The sequence below is a fragment of the Candoia aspera genome, chromosome 6 (assembly GCF_035149785.1).
Source record: "Candoia aspera isolate rCanAsp1 chromosome 6, rCanAsp1.hap2, whole genome shotgun sequence".
Classification (NCBI taxonomy): Eukaryota; Metazoa; Chordata; class Lepidosauria; order Squamata; family Boidae; genus Candoia; species Candoia aspera.
The window spans coordinates 59,865,985-59,886,915 of NC_086158.1; the positions used below are offsets into that span (position 1 = coordinate 59,865,985).

The 20,931-nt window shown below is 37.8% G+C and overlaps 1 protein-coding gene across 1 annotated transcript in view; it reads left to right on the forward strand.

Moving 5' to 3' along the window:
- The window catches only part of GRK5 (G protein-coupled receptor kinase 5), a 180,236-nt gene extending 159,637 nt beyond the window's left edge, over positions 1-20,599 (forward strand). The window contains exons 13-16 of the mRNA XM_063307246.1: positions 5,223-5,360; positions 8,492-8,629; positions 13,119-13,250; positions 15,112-20,599. Coding sequence (XP_063163316.1) covers positions 5,223-5,360; positions 8,492-8,629; positions 13,119-13,250; positions 15,112-15,210 — 507 coding nt within the window. The 3' untranslated portion in view covers positions 15,211-20,599. The remainder of the gene's footprint in view (positions 1-5,222; positions 5,361-8,491; positions 8,630-13,118; positions 13,251-15,111) is intronic.
- The last annotated feature ends 332 nt before the right edge of the window (positions 20,600-20,931 follow it).

Here is a 20,931-nt window from a genome sequence, read left to right on the forward strand (position 1 = left end):
ATTTTGTACTCTGCAAATCCAAGCTGCAACGCTCTTGAAGACACTGCCTCTTTGCTACCATCTAGTGGACTTCAAGAGGTTTGCAGCCTGGATCTGGTAAATCTAAATATACTGGTTCCCAGAACCTCATGTGTGGTTACTGGTAAAGATATATGGCAGAAGATAACTGGCATTAGTCTGTCCCAAGCATTCACAAGCAAATTCTACCATTCATTCATTTGTTAGATTTGTATGCTCCTATTTATTTTCATAGATACCATCCTCCTTGAATTTTTCCCCATAAAAATAACTCTACTGTATAAAGTAACTTGGGCTGAGAGATTAGCCCCAAGTAATCTAGTGAGCCTTCCTCATTGAGGCTGGACTTTAATCTACCTCCCAGTCCTATTTCAACTTTCACCACCAGAACATTTCAAATAACTCTGTTGGAGTACAAGCTAAAATATTGGAAAACTTTAGGAATTCTTAACTCCTTCAAGAATTCATCAGGCATAATTCTATAAAACGTGATTAAGTTCCATAAGTTCATCTTGCTTTTGCAGCTTTGAACCTATTACATGAGTCCTGGGTATGTGTTTAAATATGTAGCACATTCTACCAACAGCCTGCAGATCAAACCAAATTGAGTAGTGCAGGGAAAAGTCTCTGCTGGAATTTCCTGAAGGTCATTGTCGACTTCCAGTGGGGGATTGACTACTTGAGACGTGTCTCCATGAGCTCCATGGTTGACCTGCCAATATGGACTTTTTTGGGCTCAGGCAGGATTTCCTAGAGCCCAGAAGAGTTCTCCGGATTAAGGAGAACCCCAGGAATTACCCCTTTTGTCCTCCGGATGGCTGGAAGCAGCCAGAAGACCGCAAAACAATGTTCATTTTCCAATCGACTGGTAAGCTAACAGCTGGGAGGCAGGGACTGCTATCATTTCCTAAGCCATGTTGAAGCCTTAAATGGACTCAAAAGCTGCCTACCCCATTTCTAAAACACCATTTTTTTTCTTTTTAAATTATTATTAAGGAGAGGCTCTTTGCACAGAGAAATGCAGAATCTCTTGGTGGTTTTCATTACTTAATTTGTTAATTTGGCTTTTTTTTTCTAAATATTTTTTCTCTCATTTTTCTTTTTAAATTATATTGTTGGATTTAAAGACTTTCATCTGTTTACTGTTACTTTTTTCAAAGTCTGAAGGATTACCCACCTCGTTGAATTTGCGGAGCTGAGCTTTGATCTATTTACTTTCCCATGAGAAACGGCTTTGTTTACCTTTATTTTTCCACCCGGACTGATTAACACTTTCTTTCTGAAAGACAGCCTTTTGTGAGACACTAGAGGGCGCCATAACATTCCGTGGAGGGATATAGAAGATTTTAAAGATATTTTTAAGGAGCTGTACCTTAAGGTTGGGGGACGTGGTGGCACTGTGGGTTTAACTGCTGAGCTGTTGAGCTTGCCGATTGGAAGGTCGGCGGTTCGAATCCGCGTGACAGGGTGAGTTCCCGTTGCTAGTCCCAGCTCCTGCCAACCTAGCAGTTCGAAAACATGCAAATGTGAGTAGCTTAATAGGTACTGCTTCAGCGGGCAGGTAACGGCGTTCCGTGTAGTCATGCCGGCCACATGACCACGGAAGTGTCTACAGACAAATGCCAGCTCTTCGGCTTTGAAATGGAGATGAGCACCGCTCCCTAGAGTCGGACACGACTGGACTTAATGTCAAGGGAAACCTTTACCTTTACCTACCTTAAGGTTACTTATGCTTTGGACCATCTCTTAGCAAGTTATTTGGAAAATGAGGTCCCGGTCTCAAAGAAAAAAATGAGGAGTAATGTCCCAAAGCCAAAAAGTGAAGGGAAGAAGATTCATCTCTAGAATGTTAATTTTGAAGAAGGAGAAGCTTTGGGTGTAAAAGGAATGGAAATGGCTGCATTCTTGGAGTATTGAGATTAAAGACAAGATTTAAGCCTCAAGGGATGGAAGGTCCTTGAAGATGAGTTGGACTTTACACGGCAAGTTGAGGATTTCAAGGAGAAAGCCTTGTGTGTAACAGCGAGATATATAAATGCCTTAGTTTACTTTGAAGTGGGTTAACTGTTTAATTGTGTTTATTAGGATGGTCTTTTAAAGGTTTAGACAGATGTTTTTGCTTTTGGGATAATGAATTTACCTTGGGTAGAACGATATTAGTAAGGTTATTGTTTAAATATGTAATGGTGGAGATATTATGTTTAACTATACAAATGCTTTGATTAGGAGTAAAATTGTAATGAGGAAGGATAATATTTGTTTATCTGTCTATTAAGGGGGGATTTTTTTATGTTATAAAATGTTGATATATATAGACAGCATATATATATATATCCATTTCAAGGAAAAAATAGTGTTTTAGAAGAAATGTTATATTGAGAATGGAAATGTTTTATAGAAGTAATGCTCATTCCAGTTTGAACTAGAGCAAGAGATTGATATTGACTTCTTCATATCTTTGTTGCGGAAAGTCAGAAGTTAGTATGTATGTATTATGTAGTATGTAGTAGTCTTTTTTGTATTTTCACACTTTTTAGTTCTTTTTCTTTCTTGTAGTATACTTTATTTCATTTCTTGTAGTTTGATGTATTTGTTGAAAACCTTAATAAAGCTTTCTTTTTAAAAAAAGGTCATTGTCAATATGAAATTAGGCATACAGAGATCTGACCATGAGAGCTAAATAAAATAAATAAGCCAAATAATTGGAGATAAGATAGACAAGGGATATGAGTTATTCTATCAACCACTAATAAGATGATGAAGGAAGTATAAGTAAGAGTCAGAATTTTTTAACATGTATGTGAAAGTAAGAATTAATAGTTGCATTTTAGCTCCGGCAAATGAGAATAATGAAAGAACGTGGGATAGGTTTTGAGGGAAATTGCACAACTTCCTGAATTAAGGGAGTCCAGAGAAAAATCATTCTGCTAGGAGACATGAACAGATAGTTGGGAATGAGGTAAGAGTACAGGAAAAGTGACTGGAGCACTGAGAGGCCTGAGAATGCTAAATGTTTGGTGAATTATTTGCCTAAAAGAATCTGTGTATTTCAAAAGTCTGGTTTAAGTCATTAATGAATGCACATGGAAAAGGGAAAGTGAATAATTGGGGTGGGGGGATGACATTGAAGAGAGACCATTGCTAGGACCATTTTAGAGATCTGTATGGGAATGATAGTAATATGTCAAAGAGTGGAATTGAAACACATGAAATAAATGTTAGTGTCCAAGAACAAAATGCTGAAAAAGAAATCATAAAGTTTTAAAAACATAAAGCTGCAAATGTAGATGATGTAACAGCAGAAACATGGGTGTGGCTGCTGATGAAGTGGCAGTGTGATTTGTTTAGCAGGTGTGTAAAGATTGCATCTGTGTCTGACAAGTGGAAGAACACCATCATCATTCCCTTATACAGAATGAAAGGTAACAAGAGTAGATGCAAAAACAACAGGATGATAGGTTTGTTCACTTTACCTGGAGAGGTGCTTGTGAGAATTTTGATTACAATTATACCAGAGGCGGCACTAAACAAAATTTGAGAAGTACAGTGTATGGTGTCCAGACAGATTTTTGCTTTTCTAAAGGTCACCAAGAAATGTAAGAAGATGAGAAAGTATGATAAAATGAACAGGCTTGAATTACAGGATTTTGTGCAAATACAGAGTTGAAGGTTGCCAACTGTGATAAAAGCAGTATATGGTAAGAGTAATAGATGAGAATTAGCAGAATGCTTTGTGAATGGTTCAGCACTGAATAAGGCAAGGATATTGCCTTGTTGATTAATGTATTTGTAGAGACATTATACAAGGAATATTTGTGGTAACATTAGATACATGTTACAGCATGAGTTGATATTCAAGGCCAGACAACAGTGCCAGCCAGCAGTGTCTACTGGGGAGGATTGGGGGTCAAACTGAAGAAAGCAGCATCACAGCATTGTGATACAAGCCCACACCTTTTCTACCTGTGTCACAACATTGCATACATGCCCCAAAAGGGCAGAGCTTGCAGCACGACATTGCAACTCTGCTTTCAATATTCTGATTAAAATGTTTTTTTAAAAATAATGTAATTGCAATTTTTAAAAGAGAAATACAGAAAGAACTGTAGAAGAAACAAATTAGAAGAAAGCAGTAACATCAACAAATTAAGTATGAAATTGTAATATTAAAACAAAACAGAGAAAAAATAGAAAATTAAACAAATGAATAGAGAAAAACCCTAAACATTGAGATATTGAAGTAATATAAATCACCTAAATATATCACACTTAATCATGTAATAACACCATATCAAACTGGGCATGAAAGTTGTCTGTTCTTGTAAAGTACTATGAAATTTATGCCAAAGGGAAATGTGTCATTTTTTTTATTAGTAGAAATAAATTGAATTAATTACACATTTCTTGAATCTAGCCTTTGATATCCAGGGTAACAGTACTTTTCCAAAATCTCAAAATAATTACCTTGGCTACTCATCATTCTAAGGAAAGTAGGTGCTGCTGTAGTTACAGCATTGTTGCAGTTACAGCACTGAGCACTTCTGTTAAATCAACCTTCCCCAGTCTGGCACCCAGGGCTGTTTTGGCAGTGCTACTCCCAGAAGTACTGGTCACTGTGGCCTTTTGGAGTTGCAGTCTTACCCTATGTGGAAAGGTGCCAGATTAGAGAAGACTATCTGAATCGTTTTCTAAGGAAATTATTACAGAGAGCAAAATATACTACTGCCACAGATCCCTCACCACTAACTCTGGTTGGGTTTGGAGAATGAACCTTTGAATAATTATTGTTCTAATCAGCAGGCAGGCTAATATGGACTCATCAGGAGTGGCACGGTTACAAGGTGACACACAAAGTGATTCGTTGCATGTGCTGATTCCAAAAGGGGCACCATTTTCACATTGTCACCAATTTCACTTGTATTTCTTTATATATTGTTATATATATAACTTACTGTTTTTGTTTCAGGGGCAAAACTGCTAAAGGTAACAATGCCTAAATTCAAAACACGAGATCCCTCTTATTAGTCACTGGACTGTCACACACTTGGTTTTACTTTTATTGAACAGTAAAGTACAAATGGCAGATGAACTTTTATAAATACCACCTAACTCTTAGGGACTATATGGAGGGCAACGTTACTGTTTCTCTACATAGAAAATGGTTCAACAAGTATTTTCTGATAATTGTCTTGGCATCTTACCAGCTACTGACCAAAGATGTGAAACAGAGGCTGGGTTGTCAGGAAGAAGGTACAGCTGAAGTGAAGAATCACCCATTTTTCAAAAGCATGAATTTCAAACGTCTGCAAGCAGGAATGCTGGAACCCCCTTTTGTCCCTGATGTAAGTGATGCTTAAAACAGAACTATAGAACTGAAGTAGAACTTGAGACCATGTATGACATACTGCTTGAAACTGTTATTTCACTTGTTGAAATCTGTCTTCCTTGAGAAGCTATAGTTAAATGGTCATATCTTGACCTTAGATGGGTATGTCTAATAATTCTGATCCATCACTGACTGAAAGCTTGTTTCATAACAGTGTTTTGGATGAAGCCCTGTAGGCAGCCTTACCCAACTCTTCAAATGTTTTCTGACTCATCTGTGGAGTGTTTTCCAAAGTTATGTCAGTTGTTACCTTAGTACCTCTAGCCATTAATGCTGGGGTCTCTAATGTCAGACACTTCAGCTGGTGCTAGTCAAGCTCCATACCCCATTCTGTTTTAAAGTAATAATTAAATATTGTTTTAATTTGAAACAAAAGTACTGGGGAAGCTATCATGGTGCAAAGCAAAGCATCAGCTTCCAGAGTTATCTTTATTTTCAAAACTGCCTGTAGGTTTCACAGATATCTCAAAAACTATTTTTATTTTATATGGATCTTGCAGCTCAGGGCTTCCTTTGGGAGTGTATCCAACAGCCTATAAAAAAGAGGAAAAAATACCTGTGGTTTGATAGAGATGATATTGAAGAACAGCCCATACGTTTGCCTTCTAATAAATGGGTTTTATTAGAATGCAAACCTTCCCCCTACCATTTTCTTGAGTATCCTTATATGCTTTGAAAATATAAAATGATCCCACTGCTTTAAATTGGGGATCCCCCTCTGACAGACATTCACATTATTCCATAGAATAACTTGGAATATCTTGGTTTGGGCTTTTCATTGGTAGCATATGTGTGCTCATTAGATACAGGTGTCACCAACATTATCTACAAGTGACACTGGTGAAAAGTTAGAATTAGTGGATGAATATGGATGTTAGAATTAGTCTATGAATTAACTCTGATCTGATGAGTTTAATTAAGGGAGTTCCCTTTATATGTTCTAAACAAAATTAATATTAAACTCTTTAGCAAAGGATAGTTGTATGAATAAATGTAAAATCTTTTGCAAGGAACTAAAATCATTGTAACAAGTGCATATAATACTTATTCCTGTTTTGAAAATCCCAGAAGTCTGTACAAAAAATATTTTCTGAAGTAATACAATGAGTATCAGCCAATGTTTATAAGTTGGAAGAAAACTAATAGAGAAGTTATTTCCCCATTTTTACCCCATTGTTTTAAATGTCAATTATGCATAGTGACCTCAAGAGATTTGCATATTTTCTAATTTCTTAGTCTTGTAATTCGAATCAGTTTTACTGCACTGAATCAGCTCTCTGGAGTTTATTTGGAATCCGAGATAGAAAAAGTAACTATCAGCCTTCCCAGGTAGACCAGACAGGAAACACAACCAGATTAGCTACTTCTACTTTATTGTGAGGCTACATTAACAGAATCTTGCAAGGCTGAAAGTACAAGTCTCCCGCTGTCTCTTTTTACAGCCTGAGAAGTTAGGGAGGATCCTTTCTCAGTTTCTTTCTCTGCCCGTTATGCAGCTGCAGGCTCCTCCATTCTTGCCTGATTGTTCCCTAGGCAGTATCTCTTCCCCCGTTACCCAGCGTCATTCCCACATACCATTATACCATTATAGGTAGTCCTCAACTTACGACCATTCATTCATTTTGCTCCCAATTGTGGTCATAAGTTGAGGACTACCTGTACAGTAACTTTGGATCCACCCCACTGGATCTGTTGATACTGCTGTCATGGAAATAAATCAGTATTAATGCTGAGTAATGTTTTTATGTAAAAGAAAAAGATGAGTTGCTTATGAAATCTTAGAATTATTATTATTAGTGCTTTCAGTAACCGATATTGATTATAAAGTGTGAAGAGGAAGAATTCAGAGTTGGGCTGTGCATGAAACAGAAAATATATTTTGTGAAATGGAAACTCTTTTGTGCTCTGGAAGTTCTGCTGAACTGTTTTGGATTAGCCACAGTTCAGCAGAAACAAATGCTGGAACATCTTGGTTGTTCTGAGCTTTAGCCAAAGCAAAATCCAGAGGGATGTGGGAAAGATTATGCAGGTGAGTAGACTAAGCCTGGGCATATGCTCCCTCTCTCCCCCCTTTTCGTCTGCATGTCCTAAGTGTTAGCCTCCCCACTCTCCATTCCCATCTTCCCAGTGCATTCCCTCTCTGCCTCTCTTCAGCTGCTGCTGCCACAAAAGTCCCAGTAGGGCATCACTCATTCACCTGTCCTGTGATCTCCCCAGCACTGTACCTCCCTTTCTTTTCTTCCCTGCTTTCCTCAGCTGCTGCCAGGGTGTAAGTGCCATCCCCAAGGAAAGCATCCAGCTTGGCCTTTTCTTGCTCTTACTCCTCCAAAACATTTCTGCTTTTTTCTGTAGGGCTATCAAATCTGTTTTGCAAAAACATGTGACCAATAGATGGCAGCAAAGAACTAGATACAGTTTTATGTCTTTGCTGCCCTCTACTGGTTGTGTTTTGCAGCCCAGATCTGATAGCCCTATTCTTCCGACTGTTCCAAAAGAAAATACAGCACTTAAAAAAAAACAGCGGTGGTGGAACCTGTGATGTAGAAAAAAACTCTCCATGTTATAGCTCCCTTTTCTAAAGGAAAAGCTGTTACACTTTTTTTTTCTTTTGAAGAAACTGCAGCCTTCAAGGAGAAAGAGTAGAGGTTTATGCTGTGGGAGGAGAGCAGGCAAGCTCAGAAGGATCAAGTTACTGCTGGGAAAAGCAGCACGAGCAGACTGGAGAGCGCAGATGGGCTTAGAAGGATTGGACAGACTTGGAAAGATGGAGTGTGGGAAGGATGCAAGGGCACAACGGGGTCAGATGAAGGTTAGTGCAAGGGCAGGAAGGCTAGTGAGTGTGCAAAAGTGCTGAGGAAGGTGGGAGGAAGAGCAGCAAGTGGGTGCAAGGGAGAGTGAAGGTGTGGGGGACACGGGGACAAAGAGACATGGCAGACTGCATTGGACAACCCACTCAGCCATATTTGGCCCATGGGCATGCACCTTTTGCACTCCTGTTCTCCCAAAGCCTTACCTCTGAGTACTCTCAAATAGCACTTCAACCACATGTTCAGACTCTTAACTCCTTTTTTTTTCCTGCTGGGGCAGCCGAGAGCAGTGTACTGCAAAGACGTGTTGGACATTGAGCAGTTTTCAACTGTCAAGGGAGTGAACCTGGACCAGACAGACGATGATTTCTATTCCAAGTTTTCTACAGGCTCTGTATCTATCCCATGGCAAAATGAGGTAACTATATATTTACCATGCTTCCCTAAAACCTTTACTATCGGCCTCTCAGAATTTCATGAATACCAAGTATGTACTTGAAATATTCTAAATACCTTGTTTCCTCCACTTGGACATACTCTACAGCATTTTTAAATGAAAAAAATCCTGTTGTTTTAATATTTACCCATGCACTTTGAAAGGATGTATCCCCAGTTGTGTGCTTATTAAAGTGACAGAAAGTGATTCTTTCAAAATGTGTGGTTTATTTTTAAGTTCTGAAATTTCAAACATGGTCCTTTTGAAGACAGGACCGTGATTACTTGATGATAAAAAGCTAAGAACAACTTTTGACAAGGAAGGACATGCATTGTTGCTTGCAAGATGGGTGGTGCAGAAATATGAGAAATAAATAAATAAATTGCTTTCATGTGCAAGAGTTAGTTGATTGGGGTTAGGACCAGCTAATGTTTAGTTTAGTTTTGCTCTGTCCAATACGTTGTGCGGGTCAGCTGCAGTCTCACCATTTCTGCTGCTCTCAGTAAAGAAATCTTCAAGACATGGTTTGTGTCACATTGAGCAAGCGTAGGGAAATGGCAGTTGGACTAGAATGCAAAGACAGTAGAAAAGAGCATCAGAGGTTTAAAGTGAGAAAGTTGCAGAGATCTGCAGGCCATTCTAAGTTGCTCTTTAAAAATGACTCACTGGTCATATCGTATGTCATTATAATTGTTTGTTTGTTAGATTTATCTCTTGCCTGTTGTTCAAGAGCTCAAGGAGTTCAAACTCACACAGAGCTCCCTTCTCCTATTTTTCCCCACAACAGGTAAGCTAGGTTGGGCTGAGAGAGTGACTGGCCCAAAGTCACCCAGGGAGCGTTCATGGCTTAGGGTAGAGTCTCCCTGCTCCTAGACCCACACTTAGCTACTACCCACACTGGCACATAAAGGTCTCAAACCATAAATCATTTTCAGGGAGCCAGTTGGGTGTAGTGCATCTAGGTACTTCACCTGGCTGTTATAGTTATACAATTACGCAATTATATAGATCCAGGGTAAGCCACCTGGTGCTCTCCAGGTGATTTTGACTTCTTCCTATCAGCCCATTCCAGCGTAGCGAAGGGAAAAAATGGCTGAAACCACAGTCAAAAACATGTGGCGATCATCAGCAGAGGGATCATGGTGGGACAAAGGGAGGCAAGTAATGAAACATGAGATATGTCATTGCAACAGAAGTCCATGACTTATGTGCTTATGTCTGACTTCAGGACATACTGTAAACATGAAATATCAGGTTTGCACTATGACCTCTCAACACATTCTATAATTTTTTTGTCATGGTGGTTAGCAGTGGATATTTATCCTCACCACATTGTCTACTGATATTTACAAAAGATGTGGGAGCTCCTCAGTCTGGGCACATTGTATTTCCTGACTTTGAGATCCCTTTGGGAGTAGTGATTTCACATTTCCCAAGCATGAGGAACACTTCTCACTGTGAATCCAAAGATTTGCTGACAATGATCATTATATACTCTTTCTTCCTGTTGCTTTCCCTAGAGGCATTTGGAGAAAGACTTTCAAAATAACATCTACCGGAAGGATTGCAACATTTTCTGGTTTTGATCACCTGATTTATCTAATGGCAGCTTTGAGGATGCATATTGTTGTTTTTGTTGTTTTTAACTTCCTATAATTCAGCCTTTTCAACCTAGTGTCCTTCAGATGTATTGGGCTACAATTCTTGGAATCTTGCTGCCTAGTAAAACTGGTAATCCTACACATCTGAAGAGCCCCAACCTGGGAAGATGGCTAGGAGGCATTCATTCTTCTGTAGAAGATGTCATGTATGAAGAGGAGTATTAACTCGGTTTCTGGTTCTACTCCCCTGTGTAAAAACTGATGGCTACGTTTTCTATTTTAATGCCTATTTGATTGCTAATTATTTATGACAGAAAATAGGCAAAGAACTTCCTACCTATATATCTGTCTTTCACTTATAAGGCCATATGTGGTAAAGTGATTAAAGTATTAGACAATCAGGTTTACATTTCTGCCCAACCATGAACTTTACTAGGTGACTTTAGATGAGTCGCTATCATCCTTGGATATCAGCCTAGTGAGTTGTATCCAGAAGAATTTGAGAAAGGAATAGTATGTATGCTATTTTTAGCTATTCAGCTGGGAAAAATTCAACAAATTAATAAATTAGGCACCACCCTATGGGAGGAGGTATTCATTTGAGTACAGGATCTGAATAAGCATGTGGACTTTCAGATAGTCCCAGAATTGTCCAATCCAACTTACTTTCTTTTTTTAACCATGTTCTGAATAATTATTAGAACAGAAATAGAGCACAATTTAGAGTTAACCAGCATGGTATACTGTGGAGTCCTTGGTGCTCTCTGAGCTTGGTTGTTTGCTTGCAGATGTTTCATTACCCTACTAGGTAACATCTTCAGTCTGAGTGTGGGGTTTGCTCCCTGTTTATATACAGCAGCTTGTCCTGCCAGTATTGGTGTGGGTGTGGTTTTCTCCTTGGTAGTTCCTTGATTAGGGTATTGTTTTCTGCTTGACTGTTTGTCTGGTGTTAGTCCCTCCTTATCTGGGTGTAGGCTGCTGGAGAGGGTGTGTTCTGATCTTTTTGTTTCCTTGTTAGCTTTTTTATTGTCTCTTTTACATGGTGTATAAATATGGTTTACTTCTATGTGTCTGTTGATGGCTGCTTTGTCTGAGTGCCAGGCTTCCAGGAATTCTCTGGTGTTTTTGGATTTAGCTTGGTCTAGGATGCTCACAGTTTCCCAGTTGAAACTATGGTTGAGTCTATGTGCTGTGAGTCCTCTGCTTTCAGTTGGTTCTGCTTCTGTGTTCTGGTCTGTGGTATGATTGTCTGCCTTGTTTTCTTGGGTCTCTATGGCATGTCCTGTGGTTTTAAGTGCTGCTTCTAAGGCTGCAAAGAATTCTAACTGATTAGCACTGTCTATAGTCTTTGCCTAGGTTCTCTTCTATTAGAACAGCATAGTATAGATTAACCAAATTATTATGAGCACTTAACTTTGTTCACCACAGCATCTTTGAGATGTTTTTTTCTATAAGTAGTGGCATAAAATATGTTAAATAATAGCATGTATGATAATCAATAGGAACTTGTATAATTGCCCTTTTCAGGAAATAATTATGCTTTCAGGAGTTGTATTAGATTTAATACTTCTTCCTCTTGTAATTCAGGATTCAACTGTAAATAGTTTGTCCTCATTTTCCATTGCATGGGAGCAATTTCTTCTCCAGTGTACTGATTTGTTGGTATACAGTACAAGAGAAGCCAATAAATACATAGCAAGACAACTAACCTTCTATCTCTAGAACAATGACAATTTTTGATAGGCTTTCAGAGGGCTGTAATTAGCATCGCAACTGTAACATCCATTTTCTCTTAATCGTTTTCTGAAAAGCTGTATAGAGGATTTGTAAAGTAAAGTAAATTCACCAGAATATGCACCATTGCACTTATGTAAATCTTGGTTGCCATCAGTTTGATACAAAACATAGACGTGTTTGTAAGGTTTTTCCTAAAACTACAGAAACCTTCGCATATAAGATATTGTACAACCAGGCAGGGAATGGCTAATAGATGCAAATAGAAAAACATAATGTACACTGAACAGCAGTATATATTATGTCACACAGAGAAAAAAAAGAATACAATTTTGAATCACAGACTGAGAAATTATGAAAACAACAGTTCTGGCAGGCTCCTGCTTTGGTCTCTAACAATGACCTGTGCTAGCCATTCTTGCTTAGTCTCTCAAAGACAATCAGTCAGAGTGTGCAGACTGCGACTTTCTCACTCTAACAGGTTCTGATGCTACAGAGCGAAGGAGGAAAACCTTAGTTTTAAAGAAAGAAGCTGTCGTCTTCCAGTGTACAGAATGTTTCCAGTACACAATTATACCTCTCAGCTCATGGCCCAAGACCAAGCTTGCCATTGTTTAATAGGAACCTGTGATCTCTCATTTATCTAGCAATTTGCAACCTTTGTTGTGCTCAGCAAAGCCAGTCTTAATTTGTTAATTAAAGTCCTGGGTTTATAAACAGTAGTCTTATGCAACTGATGAAAAAGTCTGTAATGCACCAAAGCTTATGCACTCATACATTTATGAGACTTTAAGGTGCCACAAGACTCAATATCATAAAAGAATTGGGGACAGATGCTTAGCAATAGTGTCTCAGGGAAAGGTAGAGAGTAATCTAGAGGCAGGACACCTGTGGCACTCCAGATGTTATACTGAACAATTCTTAGGTACAGGAAGTTGTAGCATCTGGAGTATGGCAGGTTCCCTACCTCTGTACTAACCCTAACTTGACTACTCATTATCTTCCAATCAGCAGCCAGTCACTGTATATTCCTCCTAACTGGATGCAGCCTATTGAGATGCATTCTGTGCAATAAGGCTGCATTTTTCTCTGCATTGTGGGGTCCAATAAATAATTTTTCCCTTTCATCTTGCTAGATGATAGAAACAGAATGTTTTAAAGAACTAAACCTGTTTGGACCAAATGGTACTATCTCACCAGACCTTAACAAAAACTATCCTCCAGAACCACCAAAGAAAGGATTGCTGCATCGAATATTTAAACGTCAGGTGAGAGTTTCTAAGCCTTTCTTAATGCAAATAGATCAATAGAATAAATACTCAATAGCTTTTTCAAGATTCCAAAATGTCCACAAGTTTTGATGGCATACAGCACCCACCACTGTAGACCAGAGATGGATGAAAACAAGCTTTTGCCAGGCTGATGTCCTCAAATTGTGCTGGATTGCAGCTACTCATAATCCCCAGGTAGTATGATGTGAATTATAGCAATTGTAATCCAGTATATCTAGAACACACTGCACAAAGGTTCAAAGGAATTGTTGTAGACTCATATTTGTTTTTCCCATGTATCAGCTGGTATCTGAAATATGTAGCTAAACTGAAAGGAAACTATTGAAAGGAATTATAGTTTATCTGAACCCCAAGGACCTTTCCTCTAGAATCAGCATTGTCAACAATGCATTCATTGGTGCACTTGCACTGTTAATCCTCTTCTGTTCTGTGCTCTTCCCCCATTATTTTTCCCAGGTATCAAAAAAGAAATTCATTGAGCCTTGTTCTTTCCTCCCATTGAAGATCATTATCTGTGGAAGAGGGAGGAGTATATGATTTCATGTGTATATAATGGGCAGAATTTCTCCTATGTCTGTTAGGAGAAATGTGTATACACATGTTTAACTGTTCACGGGAACATTTAACAAAATCTAAACTGATGAGGAAACAATGGATCACATGTACAACTGGAAAACTAAAAAAATAATTTAAAAAATCCAATGTATAGAGATTTGTCTATGCCTAGATCTACAGTACGTTTGGAAAAGTGAAGAGATGTAGCAAAGAGGCAAAATTTGGAAAATAGTTCAGAGAAAAGTGAGGCACTTTTCATGGAATGAAAGCTTGGATGACACAAAGGGAAGCAAAAAATATTTACAGTAGGAAGTGTCACAGTTGTTTTTGAGTGAGTGTCACTCAAGGCATTCTGTGTGTTTGTTGAAGTTACATTTCATCTCTCTTTGAATCTAGGGAAAAAGGGAACTGCTAGAACAAGATACAATTTAATAACATTCACTGATACTCATCCAGTCATCCTTGACTTAATTTTGAGCCCCAGAAGCCAGCAGGTCTTCTACTGCTTTCAGAAGATACTCAGCCATGAACTGGGGCAAGTCTGTGGTGAAAGAGAGTTCAGAAACTAAAACAGGCCTCAGACCCTGATATATAATTACTGTTGACTAAGGAATGAAATGGATTACCTGAGGATGGTATAAGGAACCCCTCCTGGACTGAATGACATAGTTGGAGCATGTGGCAATGTCCTCACAAAACATTTGGAAAGAGAAGGGATTACCTATTCATAAATGGTTATCATGGTGGACATGGCTAGTCATAAAACATTCAGGTACTAGAAGACACACTAGGAAGCTTGTCTACACCACAGTGCTAGGACAAGTAGGCAGACTGGTTTGCAGATGGCCACCATTTGCAGGTTCTATGAATACCAATGAGGCTTACTGTGTATGACGTCTATAGGCATTCTTGTAACTAAAGATGATGCTAGAGGCTGATGCTTTGCATCATGCCAGATTCTTATTTATTTCTAATTAAAAGGACTTAAAAAGAACAATAAAATTACAGGTATCTCAGGACGTCCAGCTGGCACAAACAGAAGTCTCCCCAGGACCCAGTGGCCTAAGGAGAGTTGAGGCTGAGAAACCCTTTTAAATGGGCATACAGTTAGTAGTGTGCAGTATCCCCTTTTCTACGGCAAGCTTGATATTAATCAAATAGACAGATGTATTCCAGAGCATCACAGGCAAATAGCTGTATCTACTGGTAATTGTAGACAGATAAATCTAGAATGATCTGGAAAACTAACCTTTTCACCTCTTCCTTTTTTTAATTTCTCCAGCATCAGAACAATTCCAAGAGTTCTCCAAACTCAAAGGCCAATTTAAATCATCACATACATTCCAACCACGTCAGTTCAAATTCTACTGGAAGCAGCTAGTTCTTCTGGCTCGTGGGAACCTGCATATTGCATCCTTCCACTGGTACATATCAAGTGTCAAGGATGAGAAGAGCGCCCATCACTGAGCTAGAAGATCAACAGTTTCTAACTGAGGAAGGTTTTTCCCCCCTTCTCTGTTCCTTCCAGGGGAGCTTCCCATTTTACAAAGATATTTACTCTCAGGTCTGTTTTTGGGGGTGGCACTTGAGGTCTTATGACTCAACGTTGTCTCTGTAGGACACTGCAATAGAAATTGGAGGCTGACAACTTGCACGTATTTAAATTTGCATCCTAACTAGAACTGAATTTTGTCCTTATTATTTTTAAAGAAAAGGTTTTGTAAATTTCTCAATTCTCAGTTTACATTTTGTACATTTGTATTTAAATGAAAGTCGGACTTGGGGATGTATATTTTCTGAGCAGCAGCTTGTAAAGCCATGTGTTTTAAGACTTTTTAGTGTTTTTTTTTTAAGAAAAACAAAGTAATCAATACTTCCAGTCTCAAAATGAAGGTTTTTTGTTTTTGTAAATATAGAAAATTGTACATATGTTCCTTTTTCCTATTGCTTCAGTTGATACTTTTTTTATAACTAACTTCATTTTCAGTTGATACTTTTTTTATAACTAACTTCATTTTTGTCTGTGTGGGTTTTTTTTTTTTTTTTGGGTTAACGGCAACACTGCAGACCCTTCCGTTTTGTTAAAAACCTTGCATTTCATGAAAACTTAGACATACAAAGTTTGGTGTCTCTAGAGAAGCTAAAAGCCTATGTCTGAAGTTCAGGACATCATGGGACCACCGTTGTTGCTATTTGCACTTTTTTATAGTTAGCCTTTTATGTTTGTTGCTGAAAAGTCAAACCCTGTTTAAAATCTCACATCACTTTTCCTTTCCTGGGCTGTAATTCTGTAACTATCGTTAGAAAGAGAGTGAGCACACAGTCATTTGCTCTCGACATGTGAAGTCCAACCTTGGCTGCTCCTTTCAAGAAAACAGTAAGAGTCCATCCAGATTTCATTATCTCTCAAGTTGTTTTCACCTTTAAGCTAGCTTGCACAGATCATGGAGAAATGGCTCTTGAATATGCATTGGATCTGCAGAAATGCCCATTTGATTCCTGAGTCTCCACTGCACTGATCTACAACCATAATGTATTCACTGCATCCCAGAACAAGAGTGCAATTGGTGTGGTTGGTGTAGTCTGTATGCCAGCTGGTGCTTCCCAATACTCCTGCTCTCGTGGATGTAGCTTCTTGTGCTCTGGCTTCTGTTTATGATATGGCAGAAATGAAGAGAGGTCAAATCAAGAAGCTAAGCTCTTAATGGGAGCTTTTCTACATAATAGAATTTTTTATCTGTCCAATTTCCATTGTTCCAAGAACTTCAGAGATACCTGCACTGGTACCCTTGCCAGTAAGCTGGAAAAAGATGTAATAGTTAGAAATTCTTTAAACATCTTGGCCACTTTCTGGTTCATAAGGTATGAATGAATTGCATGGATTCTCTTTTTCTGATTGGGGGAGTCAAATTTTGAACATTAAGTTATGAAGAAGGAAGAATGATACAATTTCTTGTGGGGACATAATTCATAAATAATCTGTTTGCAGTAAGATGTAACTGTCAATTTTTACTTTAATCACGTACATTTAAGACCTTTAAACTGCAGAAATGGAGGTTACGTAAACACCAGTGGAAGCTCCCATCTATACCCAGAATACTACAAACAGTTGTATCCCACATCAGTTTTAAAAGGTGGGATTTCAGATGGTGTAACATCCCTTCGTTCTGTATTTTGGATTTCCAGGAAGATACAGTTTCAAATGCTCAGTAATTTTGAGTATTTCAAATACTCAATAATTTTGAAAGAGATTTATCTCATATGGCATTGAATCAATTTTGAATGTCTATTTGTCCTCTTAAATTAGAAAGACATGGGTCCTTCCCCAGGAAACAGTCTATGTTTAAACAAAGTTTTATGAAATGTGGTAACTGGGGATTGTAATATGCTTGTTTTATGCAGGTGATAGTATTGAAGAGACGGGGACCTGTTTCCAAGGTTTTGGTCCCATAACACATTTTTACAGGATAAATTTAGATGTTTCAAAAAATGTGTGGTTGATGTGAAACATGTTGGGTTCTTCCTCTCAGGTATTTTAACATGTAGCAAAGCCTCCTATATCTACATAAAGTATTTCCCATCAATGACAACCAAGGACACCTGATCATATCACAAAAAGAAAGGTGAGAACTCAACACTAGGAAGCCATTTGCATTGGCAGCCTGTGACATTAAAAGCATTTGATTCTTCTGCCATAATCATTCTTGTGGTCAATAATATAAACTATAAAGTCTCTGAAAGTCAGATGAAAAGAGAGAAAGATCAGACATATATTGCTGCCCATGTCAAGGGCATAAATGCTTCTTTTTGACATCACCAGTTTATAAAAATTCAGCTGTTCAGCAGCTCTGGATATCCACCTTTCAAAAGTGTATGTAAATGTGTGTATATCTGTGTATTCACACATGCATACAAGAATGCTCTAATATTCCATGCACTCGAAATAAAATAATAGTGACCAAGTACAACGCCATACTTAAGTTTTGCATGTGTAATTTCATGAGTAATTCTTATTGGAATGTCAGCCCCAAATTTCTCTGATAGGCTGATATGTAAGTACAATTAACTGATGCAAGGGGCTTATGTCAGTTAAAAATATGGGCTGTATTAATCTGAAATGAAGATCTAGGTAATTGACCTATAAAAGAGGACAGTTGTCTTAGAGTTGCTGGTTCTATATAAGGGATGTTGATAAAACCTTTCTCCTTAAGTTCTTGAGGGCAGGTCATCTTCCTTTCAGATAATACATTAAAAAGAATTTTAATTTTGGGTGATCCATGAAAAAGAAAGGCAATGACCACTCTCAGTGAGGAGTATTCACAGTGTCATCCTCTGAAGGCAGGTATTTCATCCGTTAACACTGCTATTTCTGCCCTTTCATCTGCTCCTGTCAAAATACAGATTGCATCATAGCCTCTTTTCTCTTCCAGCTCCACTTTCCTTCCACATTTCCTTTTCATTATGATAACGGTCTCCTATTTCCCTGGGCCAGTTTAGCTGGAATGGTGTTCCAGATAGTAATAGGCAAAAGCTCAACACAGTTTTGGCAGTCTCAGCAAACAAGAGCAAAATTGAGTTAAGTGGTTGAAAGAAGATTGAACTTGGGGTGGGGGTCCTATTTGAGTCCTTTTTAAAAAGACATCCAGAAGCTGTGAATTTTCTGTCAATGTTTTTCTTCGCTATTTGCAACTTTTTAACAATAATAACAAATACATTACAGCAATAAAAACACAACTTAGCTTTGTATAGAACATGTTTTTGATTCTCTTTTAAATATATATATATTAAATTCAAAATAGCTTGTGGGGTGCTATAAGACCCTTAAACTGGAACTCTTGCATTGTTGAAACATTTTTCCCATTTTCCCCATATATCTAGATTAAATTTCACCTAATTTATAAGAATCATTGAACATATGCTACTTTTTCAGTTGACTTACCTGTCTATGAATTAAGTAAATTATTTTGCAATTATTTATTTTATCACCACTTGGCAGTCAAATTATAGACAGTAATCAAAACATGAACCTCTGTGTCATTTGAACAGTCGCTATTTTAGGAATAGTTTCCTTTTATTATCTGACTGGGGCATCTGATATGGTTCCTTGTAAAATCTCAATGAATTGTCTCCTTAATAATATCTAGCAACTAGATTTTCATTTCACAAGTCCTATAAGGGTACAAGAGCAACCTTTCTATAGTAACCAAGAGTGTAGCAGTAGGAAGTTTGACATCAGGTGACATTGTTAATATTAAGATCAATAAGTACATGAAGAAAGGGATAGAAAATCTATTCATCTGCCTTTATTTATTCTGATTATTTAAGAATATAATTCCATGACACCCTCACCCAGAAATTTTGATTTGCAGGTGCACTGTTGTGAATTATCTATCCCCACCCTATGTACAGTTGACACTTGGACTGGCCACTGAGTAAGAAAATTGGATAATCTGTCTGAAGGGAAGGAATTCTATTTTTTATAAAATCAGAATATTTGTTTGATAGTTGAGCTCCATCTGCTATTTACTGTTAGCTGCTGCTTGGCTTTTTTTTTTTTAACTGGAGTTGCTGGGAATGAACTTGGGATCTTCTGAGTGCAGCCTATGTGCTCTGCAAGAGAGTACCTTCCTCCTAATTCAATAGTGATAGGGAGCTTACAGTTCGGTTCTTCCTCTCCATTGGAATGCTCTTTCCAATGAAGCACAATGTCATATATTCAAAGAAAACAGAGGTCAAGAAGAGTCCCAGATTCCTTATTTTTTACCAAATATGGGTGTGTGCTTTTGGAAGAGCAATATTTTTACATTCTTGGGTGCTGGGTGTGGGGTTCTCCTCCTCCTCCTCTTTTGCACATGCAGAACCGGAAACAGCTTGGAGCCTGATTCCACATGCAGCTTGATTTTGCCAGGGTGGAACACCTGTATAAAAATGTCAAAACTACATCATTCAGATGTATCTAAAACAGGGTGATACTCGATCTCTGGACACTGCAACAATTATTCTGCATGTCTGTAACACAGGTGCCATATGCTGAGGATCAAAAAGCTAAGTATTAGAAAGAAGTTTTATTTCTGGTTGTGCCATAGCTTGCCATGCTTAAGGGATTTTTTTGTTTTTTGTTCTTGTTTTTCCCAATCTACAAAAGAGGCAATGGATATTAGTTCCTAGTTGCATTTCAGAGTAACTAATTATTTTCATGAACTCAGTTGTAGACGACTATAGCAGTCTCTTGATTAAAATAGTGAGATCCGTATTAGTAGTATACTTAACACTAACCTTTTAAAAAATTACATTTGCACTCTACTCCATGGGTTCAGTTTTAAAAATGTATTCAGAAGTAAATGTTTTAAAGCACTTGTCATATTGTAGTCTGCAAAATAAACAAAATAAACTTTGCTTCTCACAATTTTTTTCTTAACATCAACGAATTATACATTTATACTAAGTGGAAACAAATGTTCTCAAATTAGAAAAATTAGTGGCTGTTGGTATTGTAAAATAATAATAATAATTCTAGTATCCAAAGGATTTTTTTTCATTTTGTTTTAATATTCAGGGAGGTTTTTTTTTTTAATTGTTGAATGAAAACCATTTTTATTTTGAGGCTGTTACCGATAACTATGGCTTCTGTGTTTTCTGGCTGCTTGAATTCTTGTACAAGTCTAATAATATTGCAGTGCTGCTGTATCTAGATCAAACCACTGTTTTGTTTTCCAGTTTTGTTTTGGGATTTTTTAGGAAAAAGAAATAAATTCCTTTATTTAAGTATATGTCAATTGTTTCTTCTTAATTCATATTCCATAAAGCCCCTTTCATTGGTTGCATAATTAAGCTGGATCCTCCTCTCAGTTAACCGTGTTGCTCCTAAATTAATAAGCAAAATCCAGTTACATTAGGTAACTGATTCCAATGGGAGAATCAAAAATATGGTATGTGCATCCTTTTCTGGAATAAATAAAAAATGGAACACATCACAAAAGAATATAATCATGAAGTAAAAGAATATGAATGGATGTTTTCATTATTCCCATTCATTCATCCCTCATGCTGTTTGCAGAGTGAATGACAGGAACGCTACTTCTGAAACTGCTCCAGAGATCCA